The sequence below is a fragment of the Typopeltis vanoorti genome, chromosome 19 (assembly GCF_054136105.1).
Source record: "Typopeltis vanoorti isolate ZY-2024b chromosome 19, IOZ_Tvanoo_1.0, whole genome shotgun sequence".
NCBI classification, from domain to species: domain Eukaryota; kingdom Metazoa; phylum Arthropoda; class Arachnida; order Uropygi; family Thelyphonidae; genus Typopeltis; species Typopeltis vanoorti.
The window spans coordinates 58,578,049-58,594,306 of NC_143567.1; the positions used below are offsets into that span (position 1 = coordinate 58,578,049).

General features: G+C 33.5%; 1 protein-coding gene across 1 annotated transcript in view; it reads right to left on the reverse strand.

The window, feature by feature from the left end:
• The window catches only part of LOC150096148 (ribosomal biogenesis protein LAS1L-like), a 266,535-nt gene that overhangs the window by 57,387 nt on the left and 192,890 nt on the right, over positions 1–16,258 (reverse strand). The window contains exon 11 of the mRNA XM_090409522.1: positions 5,425–5,505. Coding sequence (XP_090265648.1) covers positions 5,425–5,505 — 81 coding nt within the window. The remainder of the gene's footprint in view (positions 1–5,424; positions 5,506–16,258) is intronic.

Genomic DNA, 16,258 nt, shown 5'->3' on the forward strand with positions numbered 1-16,258 from the left:
ATTCATTAGCTATTTAAAAAAAAAAGATTGATGTATGATTAAAATAACACTTTCCCATATCTCAGGTAGAGAGAGGAAATCATTCCGATTTAAGTTCAGATAGTGAAGTAAGGACTCAGATCTTTCTTTAAACAAGTATTCAAATTTATACCGACATTGATGAAGTAAGTGTATTTCAGATCATAGGATGTTGTGATCTGTATCTATTCCATGCTGTGCCAAGCCAGATTTTTCAGATCTAGTGTTGCTAATGTAAGATTTGTGTTCTTGTATTCTCTTTTCTACAGCGCATCCAGTTTGTCAAAAGTAAGAACAATGACAATCACAAGGAACTTGGTAGACACCAGGGAGAGATAAGGAGACCGTTTATCTTTTCAGGATGGAAACCATACTGATAATTTGTTGATCAAAAGAAATGCAGTCACTAAATTGTATTTCTTAAAAATTCTGGAAACAGGTTTTGAGATACCAGAAATGTAAGGAATTGGAACTCAATGGACTGTTTCCTTATTATTTGAGCTAGGATTATAAGAATTAAAAAGCTACTGCATGGCCCTTTCTGAGAGGCTAATGAGTTTCATATTATTGTTTAATGTTTAAGAGTTCCTGCTGTAATAGCTGACATGTAGAACAAATAGTATGAGTGCATCGCAATAAAGCTTTTATAATTTTAGTCGTCTGTGATGGATGGTGAGCTGATTGCTCTTGAATGTAGTATCCAGTGAAAGTAGGCTTTCAATAAACAGAAATAATGAATTCACTTGGTGGTGAATTAATGAGTAGAATATCTAAAAAGGACAATTTGTTTTCTTTATCCATTTTAATTGCACGTCAATTTTTTTAATAGCTAATGAATTATCAATACAGTCATACCCTGACTTACGCGAATCCAGGGTTACGCAGTTTCATATATGTACATATTCCCGTCCTGCTTCATGCCTTACCACTAGTCGTATCTTTCCAGCGCCGGCCGCATTCGCCAGTGTCGCACATGCTGTGAACAAGCACTGACGTGTTTCACGTGGTCTCCATTCATACACGATTTTTATAGTCTATAAACTTTGTGACTGTTTAATGTTATGTTCTTGATAAAAATTTTATCACATAAAAAATAATAATGTCACCCAAAGGAAGCAAGTCCGATTCTTCTACAGCTAACAAGAATAGGAAAACATTGACTTTGGAAACAAAACTCAACATTATTAAGGATTTTGAAGGCAGAATGAAAATTTGTGAGCTAACAAAGAAGTTCGATCTACAGGAATCCACAGTAAGAACAATCAAAGAAAGGTTTACAGATTTTGGAGGACATAGATTCTAACGAGGAACGAATTGTAGCCACAAGGTAAGGAATAAAAAAATCATTAGCTTGCTATGAAGAAATTTTGCGTGACAAGAAAAAGACATTATGCCGTCAGACAAATCTATTAGATTTTATGAAACCATTTACATCGAAATAACTTTCTTTTTTTTTTTATGTACAAAAAACTACAATTATGATTATATTTCTTAAAAAATATAGGTGTTTTTGTAAACCTTTGGTCCCAATTAACTAATATTTTGTATGTTTGTATGCAAAATTATACCCGAGTTACGCGAATTCGACTTACGCGCTTTTTGTTGGTCCCACCTACCGCGTAACTTTGGGGTATGACTGTACTACAATATTTCCTCAGTTATACCATTGCATTGTTTTATGTGTAACATCATGCAGCTTTTACTTTTTCAAATCAATCCATTTTTCACATTCAATTTTTTGTAATTAACTATTGTTGCCAAAGATGTTGACCTGTAATATTCAAGCTGAAACATATGACCTTAAATAAATAGTATTATTTATCACTTGTATTTTTTCATGTTAATTGAATTAATGGAAAGGAAAGTGAACTTGCAGAAGAATTGGAAAAGTACCACATTGACAAAATTGCCATTACTGAGAACAAAGAAGACAAAAACAGGTGAAATCTTACTAAATAATAAGTATAGAATGTTATATTCAGGCAACAATGATCAAGGAAAGAAAGGAACCAAACATTGTTCATTATCCCATTTTGAAGTTTGCCCACTTAAACTTGATTGGAAGGAGGTCTCAAGTAGAATTATGTGGGCAAACTTCAAAATGGGATAATGGACAATGAAACTTATTTGTGCTTATGTTCTCTCAGAAGGTTCTCCTAAGGAATAAGTGGAGGAATTTTTGGAAAAAGTGGTGCTTGATGGAGATCTAAACAGCAGAGTAGGAAATGAATCCCATCAGGCATATAGGAATGTTTTGGTAAAATTTGCAGAAGTCCAGCAAATGGCATGTATTTGCTGGACTTCTGCTCAGGACATGGACTAATCATTACTAACACCATGTTCCAACATAAAAATGTGCACAAGTTCATATGGAGAGAAGCTACAAGAAATGAGAAAAGCCTCATTGACAATGTCATTGTTGACAGTAATATCTTCATGCTCGTTTTCAAGATACAAGAATGTACAGAGGATTTAAAATTAGAAGTGATCATTACTTAGTGCTAAGCAGGGTAAAAATGAATATCACACTGAAAAGAACAGTATGTAAGAAAATTCTAAAAAGAATTAAAGCTAGGCAGCTTTTATAAGTAAACTGTAGACTTGACTATACAAACATAATTGAATAAAAATGGAAACAGACTGAAAACAGGAACCAAATTTTGCAGTGTCAGTGGGAAACTCTGAAGAAGACATTAATCGATTCAGCTACTGAAATATGTCGCGAAATTGTTTGCAAGGATAGAAAAATAAGAATGTCATGGTGGATAAAAAAAAAGCTAAAGGCACTGTCATGGAAAAACGAAAGCATATCAAACGTTCTTAGCAAATAAGTCAGCAGGTTCCCTAAAAGCATACAGAGAAAAATGTAAGGCAGCTAAGCTATGTGTAAAAGTAACTAAACATAAGGCATGGGAAGAGTCTGTTAAGAATACAGAAGGCAAATACCAGGAAAGTGGCAAAATGTGTTGAAGGCAATTGGAAAAACTTAGAAATGGAGGAAAGAGTGCTGTAAAAGGAATTAAAGATGATAAAGCTGACATGAAAACTGAAGATGAGGATATTCTACATGTTTGGAGTAATTACTTTGAAAGACTTAAATGAAATAAGCAGTGGCAGAATTGTACTAGAAAATTTTCAAGAGGAATGCAAACAAGAGTACACATCAATACTTAAGGTAGAAAAAAAGCCATCAAAAACTTGAAACATGAAATAGCAGTGGAAGTAGTGATATTTAACTAGAAATGCTCAAGTATGCAGCTATAAAAGTTTTGCAGTGACTACAATTGCATAATTCAGAGAGAACCGGTTCAGAGGTTCAGAAGCAGTATGTGAGAATAACAGAGGAATTTCTGATTTAAGTGTTTCATATTTATGCAAACATACTTGAATAGAGGTTGAGAAAGATGGTGGGAAAAAAACTTGAAGAACAAGCTGGGTTCAGGCCAAATAGAGGTTGTCAAGATCAGATTTTCACCTTATGACAAATATGATAAGAATCTGTACTTAAGTTTTGTAGATGTGTTAAAGGCATACAACATGGTGCCCAGAGAAAAGCTTTTCAAACCCTACAATCATATGAAATAAATGGAACATCATGCAGAGCAATACGCAGTCTATATCTAACTTGTCAGTTCAGCAGCTAGAACTGAAGGAAATACAGGAAGAATGGTTTGATGCAAAATCAGGGGTAAAACAAGGATGTATGTTATCTCCACTCTATTCATCATCTACATAGATCACATTATGAAAGAAAGTGGCATTAGGCCTGATATTAGAAATGTACATATCAAACTTACTTTTCTTTGCTTTATGCAGATGATGTTGTACTCTCAACATAAACATCTAGTGCAAATCTCCAGGATTCTCTATAATTGAATGACAGTTGTAACAAATTTGGCCTGAAAATCAATAATAAAAAAGACCAAAACTATGAAAATAAGCAAGAATATAGAAAACTTCATAGAAAACAGAGATCCTATAGAATGATTGATCAGCTATTTAGGCAAAGTTTTCAGTGAAAATGGCAAGTTAAATCTGGAAATAGACTACAGAATAAGCAAAACTGGTATGGTGTGGAGCCAGTTGAAATAAATTTATATGGAATAAGAAAACAATTAACCACAAACAAACTAGCAGTATACAAAACAGTGTTTAAATCAGTTTTAAGTTATGGATCTGAGTTGGGTTAGAAATAAAGCACTTGATCAAAGACTAGAGACAACAGATATGAGGATTCTGAGAAAAATTAAGGCAATGAACAGATGGCATCAATGACAGAATCATATTAAAAATGAAGATATTAGAAAGGAACTTGATATTGTTAGCATTCAAGAATGTGTAAGCAGAGCTAATCTAAGGTGGTACTGGCCACTTAGAATGAGTGAGGAAAGGTTAGCAAAACAGGTATTTGGTGCCAAGATGACAAGAAAGAGACCCAGGGGAAGACCAGGGTCTAGGTGGATTGATTCAGTCAGAAGTGTCTTAGAAGCACAAGATGTTAGATAAGATAATATTGGATTGCCCACAGTTTGAAAGAAAATTGTTCATAGGATATTAAGGAAAGTGATGATGATGATGACTGTTATAACTAGTCATAAATATTATAAGTGAATAAGTAACCACCATTGCTCTATAGCCAGGTGGCAAAATGATACTTGCCTATGAAGCTTAAAAATTATGTTTTAACAGTGAATGAGAGTTTATAATAAGATAACCTTCAAATATGAGGAATTCCTTGTATAACACAACTTAAAAGAAAAGCTCTGCCCTCCAGTATATCTTCCTTTAATTAGTGTTTCTGATTCAAAATGGTATTTGGTTGACAGCTGTTTCAAACTGTTCAAAATTGTTAAGACAGTGTTTCTATCTAAAAGTGAACTCTGTGCAAAACACAGAGTTCACTTATGAAAATACACTTAAAAAAAGTGACATGTATTATGAAGTCCTTGATAAGAATCAACAATTCATAAAGGATGCCAAGGCCAATGAAACTCTTAATCATAAGCTAATTAAAGGTGATATACAGGATTCTGGAGAGTGAGTTCATTATCTTTTAAGCAATGCACCATGCCAACTCTCATAATAATGTATTCTCATGAACTATCAATCACTTTATTTTGCAACTTGACAATAAAACAATAATGGATATTTATTATCCTTTTGTTCATATTATAACTTATGATAATCTGCTTTTGAAATAACTATCTGGTTACGGATTTATATTTCTATTCTATACCCTCTCACAGTGAACTATCAAAAGTTCCATAAAAACAATGCTATTTTAAAGGATGTGTACTACAACAAATCTTCCACTCAGGTTCACTGCAATGAGTATTAACTGTATTTAACATCCTATAAACACTCTCACTCACTCTCAATACTATAAGAGAAAGAAAAACTAAATACCATCACATAGTTTCCATACTGTAACATCACTACCACTTTTGCTATTTAGGGATCTCTGCTGTAACTGTATTTCTTCATGTGCTGAGAGAAGAAAAACATGTTAAAACTTAAAATGTTTTAGAATTCAACTGGATTAGCAATGTTAAGGTCATTTTCTAAGGTAAGTCCTAAGTTACAATTAATCTACTTGCACTTCATTCATATACTAGCCTTCAAAAAAGAACTATATTAAATTAAATGTCGTAAGGAAACTAACTTACCTTTTTCTTTCTTTCTTTCTTTTTTTTATGATAACCACAATGAACTATTAACTTATCAATGTGACTCGCACTCACAAAAGGTTGTAAACATACCTTTTACTAATTAGGTATGTTAATTTTACTAATTAATAATTAGTAATGTGAGTAGGCAGACTTTTTTTTTTAAAAAAACATAATCTGAAAACCCTGCTCTAGAAATCAAATAAGAAATTTTGTCAAGCCACTTTAGGGTTCTGGGGAAATATCACAATGGGTGATAAAATTCTGCTTCCACTAAAAATATCCACAACCATTCATGGCAGGATTCAAGGTTGCAGCTTGCTAGTTGGAGAGGAGGTATGTATTCACTTGGACTCCATGAAACAGTGGATTTGAATCCCACTATGGCATGGATGCATATAACCTGTAGACTGGAAAGGCAAAATGCTGCTATCCACTTGACCAACCAATTGAGAAAATAAACCTCAGTGCTAAACAAATTTACAACATCAGGTTGTGAATGAAAATAAACTTTTCATTTCAAAAGTACAATGTTACAAAATAAAAAAAAAAAAGAAAATAACAAAAACTGTCATTTGTGTAACTTCACAGAATTATAAGAAATGAAGCATTATACAATATGCATTCAAATGGTCTATTATTTTCTATATTATGTGAGAATTACTAAAATAACTACAACAATTCACTTAAGTACTAGAATTCTCTATAACCAAATTAATATTTGTGGAAAACATTTTATTGGGCTGCATTTTGCCTTTTAATCATCTGTGACAATCTAGAAATCAGAATGCACAACGGCTGTTCTTTGCAAAGTTCACAAAAACCACACATGTATTATTATTTCACGCATTTCTCTTTCAATTTTTAGTACCTTCCCTAATTTGTTACTCATCAGTCAGCAATGATCAACAGAATGAAGATTAAGAATTAACATAGCCATTATGATTATATCAAAACGTAATGCTTACGTTTTATGCATTATGTTTAGTCTCTGCAGGTATTTTTTATCTGCTATAAAGGGAAGAATGTTAGGAAGATTGCAAAAATAATCTGTACTTTCAATTAGTAATCAAAAGAAGTGTTAATATGAAACATCATTTATCTTTTTAACTTGATAACATGGTACATAGCTATCCTAAACAACCTCTTAGTACTCTCAAGGGATGTACATGATGCTTTGATGGTACAACATTATTAAATTTACTTTATTACTAACTTTCTATCAATAGTCTTCTTCCAAATTAACCAGTTTTCTGTCAGATTTCTGATATTATAAGACAATATGTTATGGCCTTATAAGGCAGGTACTAACTACATCAAACCATCAAGATTTTGGTTTAACTATAGGGACTTTTTCTTGCTACCTGGAAAGAAATGCATATTTTATTACATTTTCCTCTTTCATTCAGGTTAAATGACTATATCCTCTTAAATAATCTTTTTTAATATTCAGGAATGCACTTACACATTCCTGAATGCTAACAAAGTTAAGCTCCATATTAATATCTTCATTTTGCTTGATTCTGCCAATGATGCCATCTGTTGATTCATTTATTTTATTACAGAACTCATCTATGGTCACTCTCTGATCAAATGTTTTTTTCTGAACCTAATACTAGATCCACATGGTTAACTAATTCTCTGCCATACCATACTACATTTGCTTGTTCTATTATCCACATCAACATTTAATAGGCCATTTCACTTTATTGTACCTCAAGAGCTGAGATCTTATACACTGAAAATGCAATAGATGTTTTCCATTTTCCTGCTTTCTATTGCTGATTTTCAAATGCTGCAGAATCACTAAATTTAGTTCAAGAATCCCGAAGACTTGTATTGAATTTCTTTATGAGTATCTATAATTCTCACATTAGCACTTAAATGGCATCACATTGTGGTGGCATTTAAGTTGATGTCAAAAGGTGAATAAAAAAGTTGAATAAGAGAAAAGGAAGTATATATCCTTTTCTTATATTTGATTTAACATATTTTTATATCAAATCATCTCCCTGTACATCATTCAATTCTAGGTGCTAACTTATGTAAGTAGAAGTTATATATATATATATATATATATTGTAACTGGTAATTATTTGGACTGTAGACATTTTAAATCATAATTTTACTGACTAGGAACACCAAGATAAGGTAAGATAAAAACTTTAATTAGAACACAACTAGTTTCGTCGGAATGCCGACTTCTTCAGGTGTACAAATTATCACAAAAACTGGAAAAATAGCAAGATAAAACATGGACTTCTCATATAAACAAGTTAGGAATAACAACAGTCAAGTTTGAACTAGCGTCTGCATGGCAGGTCTAGCATGAGGCATTAGTGAGCGGGAACGATTTCTTTTGATTCTAAGATGTGTCTTTCTAGTTTGTCTAGTTTATGAAGAAATTTAACATTAGAACTTACTTCACTACCCTACCAAAACTTCGTTTTTTCCTGAGTCAACTGAAGCCAAAACATAACCAACTTCAGTTCCCAGGAATTTATAATCCTCGATTTTATTTCCTACTCTATTTAAATCATCAACACAAACCAGCTTTAATTTTTACTCAGTTACTCTTACTAATGACTGGAAAAAAAAAATAAAAAATTCCTCTACTTCTTCTCTATACTATAGCCTTCTGTTGGCCCAAAGGTACAAATAAATTTCACTGTCAAATTTTCCATTTTGAAATTGGCCAACACCAATCTACTCGATGCTGCTAGCTATTCAAGAAGCATTCTTCATATATAGCATTGAACACCATTGCTATTTCCTCAATTCTCTGATCATTATTACTGAAATATAGCATTATTTAGCAGAATCATGCTCTCTTTCTCTTCTTCTTCATCTTGGTAATATCAATTATGTTAGAATGGTATTTCTCTAGTTATTCTATTAGTTTTTGCTTCTTTTCCATCAATACTTCTTAAGCTGATAGAGTTTCTCTTCAATTCTGTTGACACTGGGTTTGTCCCAGTAGCTTAGCTTACTTTTCACTGTTCACCCTGCTAACCTAAGGAAAACAGCAGAACTATGTAACATCGTAATCAGCATGACATAGTTTTTGTTTGTGGTTTAAATGAAAGCAAAATGAAGTTTGGGCAACTAAGCCCATATTTTGAGCTCATTCATTCAATATGCAAGTGGATAGCTATTTACATGGTGCATTACAAGAAAGTGAGAATTGGGTATTGGATATGAATCCCTCAGCATTCACTCGCACACTATCCAGAGTCTCCTCAGTTATCTGTGCTTGACTTTAAGTAATAACTACTTTCCTCTTATGTTATAAAAATTTCGCTGCAGGACTGCTTGAATATTTGTTTGCTTGAATAATTGAGAGACCTCCATATAGCCTTTTAAGGAATGTAGAGAACCAACTGGAGCCTCTGACCTACTGCTCACTCCTTGCCTTCTTGTGGTAGATATCTAACTGGATACCAAATGAATGAAGATGGGCTAGCAATCTGAGATTTAGATGACCAAATTGTATTCTTAATTGGTGTAAACCAAAATACAATGATGAAATGCATGTCAGTTGGGTACTGCCTAGTAAAACAAGGCTAATCACAGCAGGAAACCAAGGTGAACAGTGAAAAGTCAGCCACTGGAACAAATTCCAAATGAACATCAGCGTCATTCAAGATAGGCACAATCAACATAAGAAGAATCGATATAAAAGAAGCAGAAATGGCAGAAGAATTACAACCTACCATGTCTATGAAATTGGCGTTGCTGAAACAAAAGATAAAAACAGGTGAAATTCTTCTAAATAACAACTACAAGATGGTCAGGCAATGGTGATTAGGGAAAGGAAGGAGCAGTTATAGTATTCAACACTAAAATCTTGAAGGAAGGCAACTACAAGTAAGGTAACATGGGCAAACATCAAAATGGAGAACTGGACAATGAGAACTTAATGCCTATGGTTCACACAGAAGGTGTGAACCATAGGCATTAAGTTCTCATTGTCCTTACTTATAAGAAGTAAGAAAAAATTTTGAGGCATTAGAGAAGGCAGCTGCCATAAAGAAAAATAAGTTTGTCCTTGTTGGAGATCCAAAACTAGAGTGAATACCCAGACATATAAAATGTTTTGAGGAAATTTGGGGGGGGGGGGGGGGGAAGCAATGGATTTCTGTTCAGGATATGGACTATAGTTCGCCCACCATTTATAGATCCCATCTTGGCTTGGTGCCAAGAATAGTCGATTCATGCTGAAGGGGAGAAAGAAATGAAGGATGCACGAATTGGTAGCCAACGTGAAATCACGTGCTTTCTTGTCTGTCGCTGTACTAGTAGTAGCTTGATTTTTGTTGTTCCTTTTTTGCATTTTTTTTTTATTATTAATTTGTATGATGGATCCAGTAGAGTCAACAAGTTCTATTGTTACACGTTTCAGTAGCTCTTGCAAAAGAATATTGAATAATGTGCTGACATTCTGCGAAAAAGAATCGTCAGAAGGCCATCTTCTTGTTCCCCTTTCTCAAGTCATAAAACGTGCAAGTGCAATTGCGGGCGTATCAGGGTCAACTGTTAAAGGAATTCATAGGGAATCAAAAGGTGAAGGTAAGCCAAAATTTAAATCTCCTAAAAAAAGTGGCAGAGAAAGAAAACCATCGAAACCGTAGCTTTGAATGATTTTGATGTAGACGTTATAAGAAGAACTATTCACGATTTTTACATGGTCGAGAAAAGAGTGCCAACTGTTCTGAAATTGATTCCTGTGCTTAAAGAAAAAATTAATTTTCTTTGGAAAAGAAAAACTTTAAGGAAAATACTTCATGAAATCGGATTTTGTATTAAAAAGTCCCAGAATAAAAGGAAACTTATCATGGAGCGAAGTGACATTGTTTCATCTAGAAAGCAGTATTTGAGAGCAATAAGACGTTTCAGGGAGGAGAAAAGACTGATTGTGTATCTAGATGAAACTTGGATTGATAGTAATTTAACTTATGGAAAATGTTGGCAGTCTAAAGAAGAATGTGGAGTGCTACAAACCGGAAATGCCTCGCGGCGCATAATAATTTTGTGTGCAGGTGGAGAAATGGGTTTTTTAGCGAATTCAAACTTACTATACAAAGCCAATTCAACTATTGGAGATTACCATGGGCAAATGAATTCTACAATCTTCGAAAAGTGGGTAGAAGAAAAACTGATTCCAAACATTCCTAAAAATGCTGTTGTTATAATTGATAACGCTTCATATCACTCTATTCGATTAAACAAAGTTCCAAATTGGTCTAATAAGAAGCGAGTTCTTATGGATTGGCTCTCTGCAAATAACATTTCTCATTCCCCAGATATGAGAAAAATTGAATTGCTAAATTTGGTCAAAAGAAACTCGCCCACAACTAAACTATTTAAATTCAACATTATGCTCAAAGAACATGGATTTCTAGCTTTGAGGCTACCACCATATCATTGCGATATTAATGCTATTGAGTATGTTTGGGCAGAAGTGAAAAGTTTCATTCGCCATCGCAACGTAACTGGGGATATTGACATGTCGAAACTTTTAAGCTTTCAGAACAGGCGATTGAAAGTATTACAGTTCAAAAGTGGGGAAAATATTGCTCTCGTGTCACCTCATTGGAAAATATATATTGGGATAGAGATGGAATTATCGAAGAATTGTGCGAACCTTTGGTGATCAGTTTAAGTGAAAGTGATGGCTATTCGGACACCGATTCAGATGACTCTGAAGATTAAAAGAATTTGACAATGGTATTTTTTCCAACATTTTTTTTTGCATGCTATTGATAGTCACAACAAGTCATAAATAATTAATCAGTTTAGGACATTAAAGTGTCTCAGTTCTCTCAACTGTAAGTTTAGAATATCTAAGTTCATTTGAAATAATTTCTGTTTTTCTGTATAATTATTTTTATTTTATAGAAAACTTTCTTTAAAATAAACTTAGTTACATTTTTGTTTTATGCTATATCTTTTTTAATTTTATTAACACTCTACGTACATTTTTCCAACTGTTATACAAGCAAAATAGTTACACTTTAAAAACAGCAAGGTTCGTAAAAGAAAAGCTAAATTTTCTGACCTGTAATAATAAACAAACTCAGTTTGTTTATTATTACATCCCAGAAGACAGACTGATTACCCTATTATTGGAATGGATTCTCCTTTTTCTGACATGCGCAGAAGTGTCGAGGGACCTCTAATCGGTGGGTGAACTATAGTATTACTAAAACAATGTTCCAACATAAAGATGTATACAAATTCACATAGACAGAAGACACAAGAAATAAGAAAAGTCTCATTGAATATATTATTGTTGAAAGTGATATCTTCACAATGGCTCAGGACACAAGAATATACAAAAGATTTGAAACAGGAAGTGACAATGGAGTAAAGTTTCACAAATTTTTTTTTTAAAAATGTCTATGAGAAATCAACTTTTATGAAAGGCTTTTGTCTTGTTCCAATGAACTCCATGTTTAGTGCAGATGGTGTGCTCAGCAAGTCCAGACTGTTCAGGCTCATGATATTTAATATAAAACTTATGTTCTTTAGTCAATTGTCCTAACTTGAACAGACTCAATGGTCTATGTTTAACCCTTTTATGAGAGATAGTACTTTTTAAATCTGATAATCTTTCCATACTTTACATAAACAAAGTGGATATTAGATTCAGCATTATTTCCATACTTGTGTAAAATTCGATGCAGCTTAAAAATACCAAAGCGCTTTACATTGATTTTTACAGAGGTCAAGTCCCATGAGAATGTTGTAAAAAAATAACCTGTTTGTCTCTGTATTTTTTTTAAGTTAGATATTATTGTAAATAATCCTATAGAAATTAACTGTATTTACTCCTTTAACAAGAATATTTTAGAATGTCAAAAAAAAAAAACAAAGCCAATGTTTTGCCACCGGAATGTTGTGTAATAGCTCTCTATGACAGCATAAGAAAGGTTGTTTATGATTTTTGTGTATGAGAAAGTGCTTACAAGCTCAGTGCATAAACACCTCCAAAGTCAGTCTGAAAGGTTCAAACAACTCTCATCTGGTTGGCAACTTACGATCAAAAGAATGCACGGACGAGAACAAAGAGCAGATTAAACTTAAAAGAAGATGAAAGAGTCATGCCGAATTCTTAGGGGGTTACAACTCTTCATGCGAGGTCTCAGAGGAGGCGTAACAAAAAGGGACAGAGCTGAGTATAGGGGCTTCCAGTCGCCGAGAAGAGAGAGGGATCCCATTTGAGAGTCAAAAGAGAGTTGGCGGCAGTTGCAGCTATTGGAGGCAGCAATTAGAGCTATTGGAGATGATAGATAAAGGAGCCAGTCATCCAGGCAAGCCCAAGAAGAAGAAAGGCCGATGTAGATGTAAATTACCCGAAGCAACTTCGCTTGGAAGTTTGTTTTTTTTCACCGTGGAAGAACAACCTTTTGCCAGAGCTGTACGAGTACTGCAGGTTGCAGTCCACAGACCGCTATTTTCCCGATGAGATGCTGCTGATGCCAGACATTCCTGAAGGAAGCTCAAGATCCGAGATGAAAGAAATGCCACAGAAACTTTTGTGCAAGAATTTTGAGTGAATGTGCGATACAGAGCCTTTTTAAGTTCCATACTTTTGTACAATTCCTCTTTTAGTATGTTATAGATGGACTATTAAGAATTTGTTTAATAGTAATAAGAAGTGTCCTTAAGAGAATTGACAACATGCCAATTGTCCTTAATCAATTGGCATGTTGGAAGTTGATATCAAATTTGCAAAAATAACTTAACAGAGAGTTAGCTAACCTCTTTGTGAGTAAACTAGAAGTCTAGTAAGTTGAATTTGTAAGCAGAGAGTAAAATAAGTTTTTGAGTTAAAGAGATTACTTAGTGTTGAAGTAAAAGGGTTCTAATTTATGCTAAAGATTTTTTAGATGGATAGAGAAAGCATTCTCCCTATTGTTTAATTCATGTATATTTCATATAAATGTAAATAAATTGTTTTAATTATTTGTTAAAAGAGTGCTGCCTGATCTTTTATTTTACAACTGCACTGTTTCTAAAAATAATCGGACTTGTGAGCGGGAAACAATTAAGGCAATAAAAGTACAGTTTAGTTACTTACGAATCACGACTGTTAATGTAAACTTTGTTGAAGGAATTTACGCTAGTAAGAGAGAGAGAGACCTACGAGACGTTTTATTGAGTCTTATGTCGAATATTGATATATTGGATGGCGCAGTCTTACAAATAAATTTTCCAGTTCATAGCCATATGACTAGTAAATACGGAAGGTGGATAAACATATTATGCAATAGAATAAGTGAGAAAGGTTACGAGAGAAAAAGCGTAAACTGCTAATTAGTAATAAAGAATAAAAGAAGATATTACAATAACGTAGCAGACAGATATTGTTACACTTGATTTATTTTATTTTTTTTTTTAAGTCAAGAAATTACTTACCGTTATATTTATCTTACAATGGCTGCTAAGGTGGCACTTTTTTTGCGCCTAACTTTCAATGAATTGAATGTTAGGCATATGTTTAAACACAAATTAATACAGTGGGAACACTTTTGGAACCGTGGTATCCATTAAATTTCCTGTACCTGTGGGCTGAACTGGTAAATATGTGGCTGTTTGTCATGAAGAACATCTAGATAACATTAAATTCCACAAGCCAGAAGAATCTGGACTAGATGTCCATGCCATCTCCTCCAAACATAGAAATTCTGTGAGAAAGACTGAAATCTTAATTAAAGGCAAAGCCAGTTTCTTATGGAGCAGTTGTATAATGTAAACTGTGAAACCTTGCTACAATGCAGCAATAGATTGAATGGGCCTCACATAGTTTGCTGCAGTTAAATGTTTTTGCTTTTTATTTAAACATATAAAAACATCACTGGAACAGTTAGGCCCATGCTATTCACATGTATTATTATCATTATTATTACATAACACCTCCAGGGAGTCCAAAGACTCATCGAGGGAGGGTACCTACTCTACAACTCTCCGTCTCCACCAACTGCATCTAACTTCATCATCTATACCAACGCTATCTACTGCCGACCACCACTACTATTATTTTCAAAGACAATCATAAACATCCATGCCCACCACAATAATAAAGTTATTGTGCTACATTTAATTTTTGAATTCATACTGAAAATATCCTTGATACCAGGACAAAAATTTTATTCAATGAAACTTCTAACATAAGTGTTCTAACTTTCTAACATAAGTATTACTTTTCATTTAAATTAATTTTAACAATTACATGTAATTACTGAGCCTGCATAGCTCAGTAGGTTTCGACAGAGCCCTTTAGATTAGAAGATGTGGGTGCGAATTCTATCTATGATGCAAAGAACCTTTATCGGGACTTTTCAATTAAAGATAAATAATAAATTAAAGATGTCAAGAAATTATACTCTTGGTTTAATCCTTTATCCAAGTATAAGCAAACAAAGTTTGCATGTGCGCACAAACTTTGTTTGCTTACACTTGGATAAAGGATTAAATCAAGAATATAATTTCTTGGCATATATAATTTTATAGTATAACCAAGTGGAAAACTTTCAACAAAGGTGAATTAACCAGACTCATACAGAGGTGGAGGTTTTTTTTGTCCCTCAAAAACAGGCAAACTGGCCCCATGAACGTGCACACACACATCTACAGACATAGAATACTATTGGATAAAGAAGGTAATGGGAAGCCACCTTGTTCTATAATAATTCTCTCATAAAGCAGCATTGCTACCTCACCAGGTTGAGTGAACAAACACATACTGAAGTTACAAAACAGAAAGAAATTTCTCTAGAAATTTTAAAGGGAAAACTAAGCATTTAAGTTTAATAAATCTGTAACATAATATGAAAAAGGAAAGGGAATCCAGATAATGTTATTACAGAACATCACCAGGACATCCTACAGTAATTCATCAGTTTGCTTCAGAATGATTAATGGGGCTCATTTCAATCAGATGGTCCACCTGCTAAACAAGTGCACATCACTAAGAGAATAATTTTTGATGGATAGATGATTTATGCAGTAGAACTTTCTGCTCTGAAGATCACCTAACCTTCTGCTTTTTTTTTTTTAAATGGAGTCATCTTAACTGGCATATATATGAATAATCCTCACAGAACTGAAAACAATTAGCAATTTCAAACATCAATCAAGAAATCAGAAATGCTTTTTCTGGTATTCTTCCACATAAAAGAAACAAATGTGTCAACATGATTTACTGACTACTCAACTAGTTTCATGAAAAATCTTGTTTCACATTATCATCAGGAGAAATATATGAATAAACTGAAAAAACTGGAATAGCAATAGAAAGCACTCATTTGCTATGAAGTTGTCTGCTGGTTCATGGTATGCTGCAAATACTGGTAACCATGTACACCTTGTGTTGAATTAGAGAAGACCAGACTTTATGTAAAACATCCCTTGTTTTTTGTTGCATTGTTGAGGATGTTTGATCATTACAGATGATTCCTTGAATGCTCTTGAAAAAAACTGAATTCTGTGCGGAGCATTTTGGTTTGTTGCAATAATACTTGATGTTTGGTTTCAGTTATATATGCTGCCAGTCCTGATTGGCATACTCC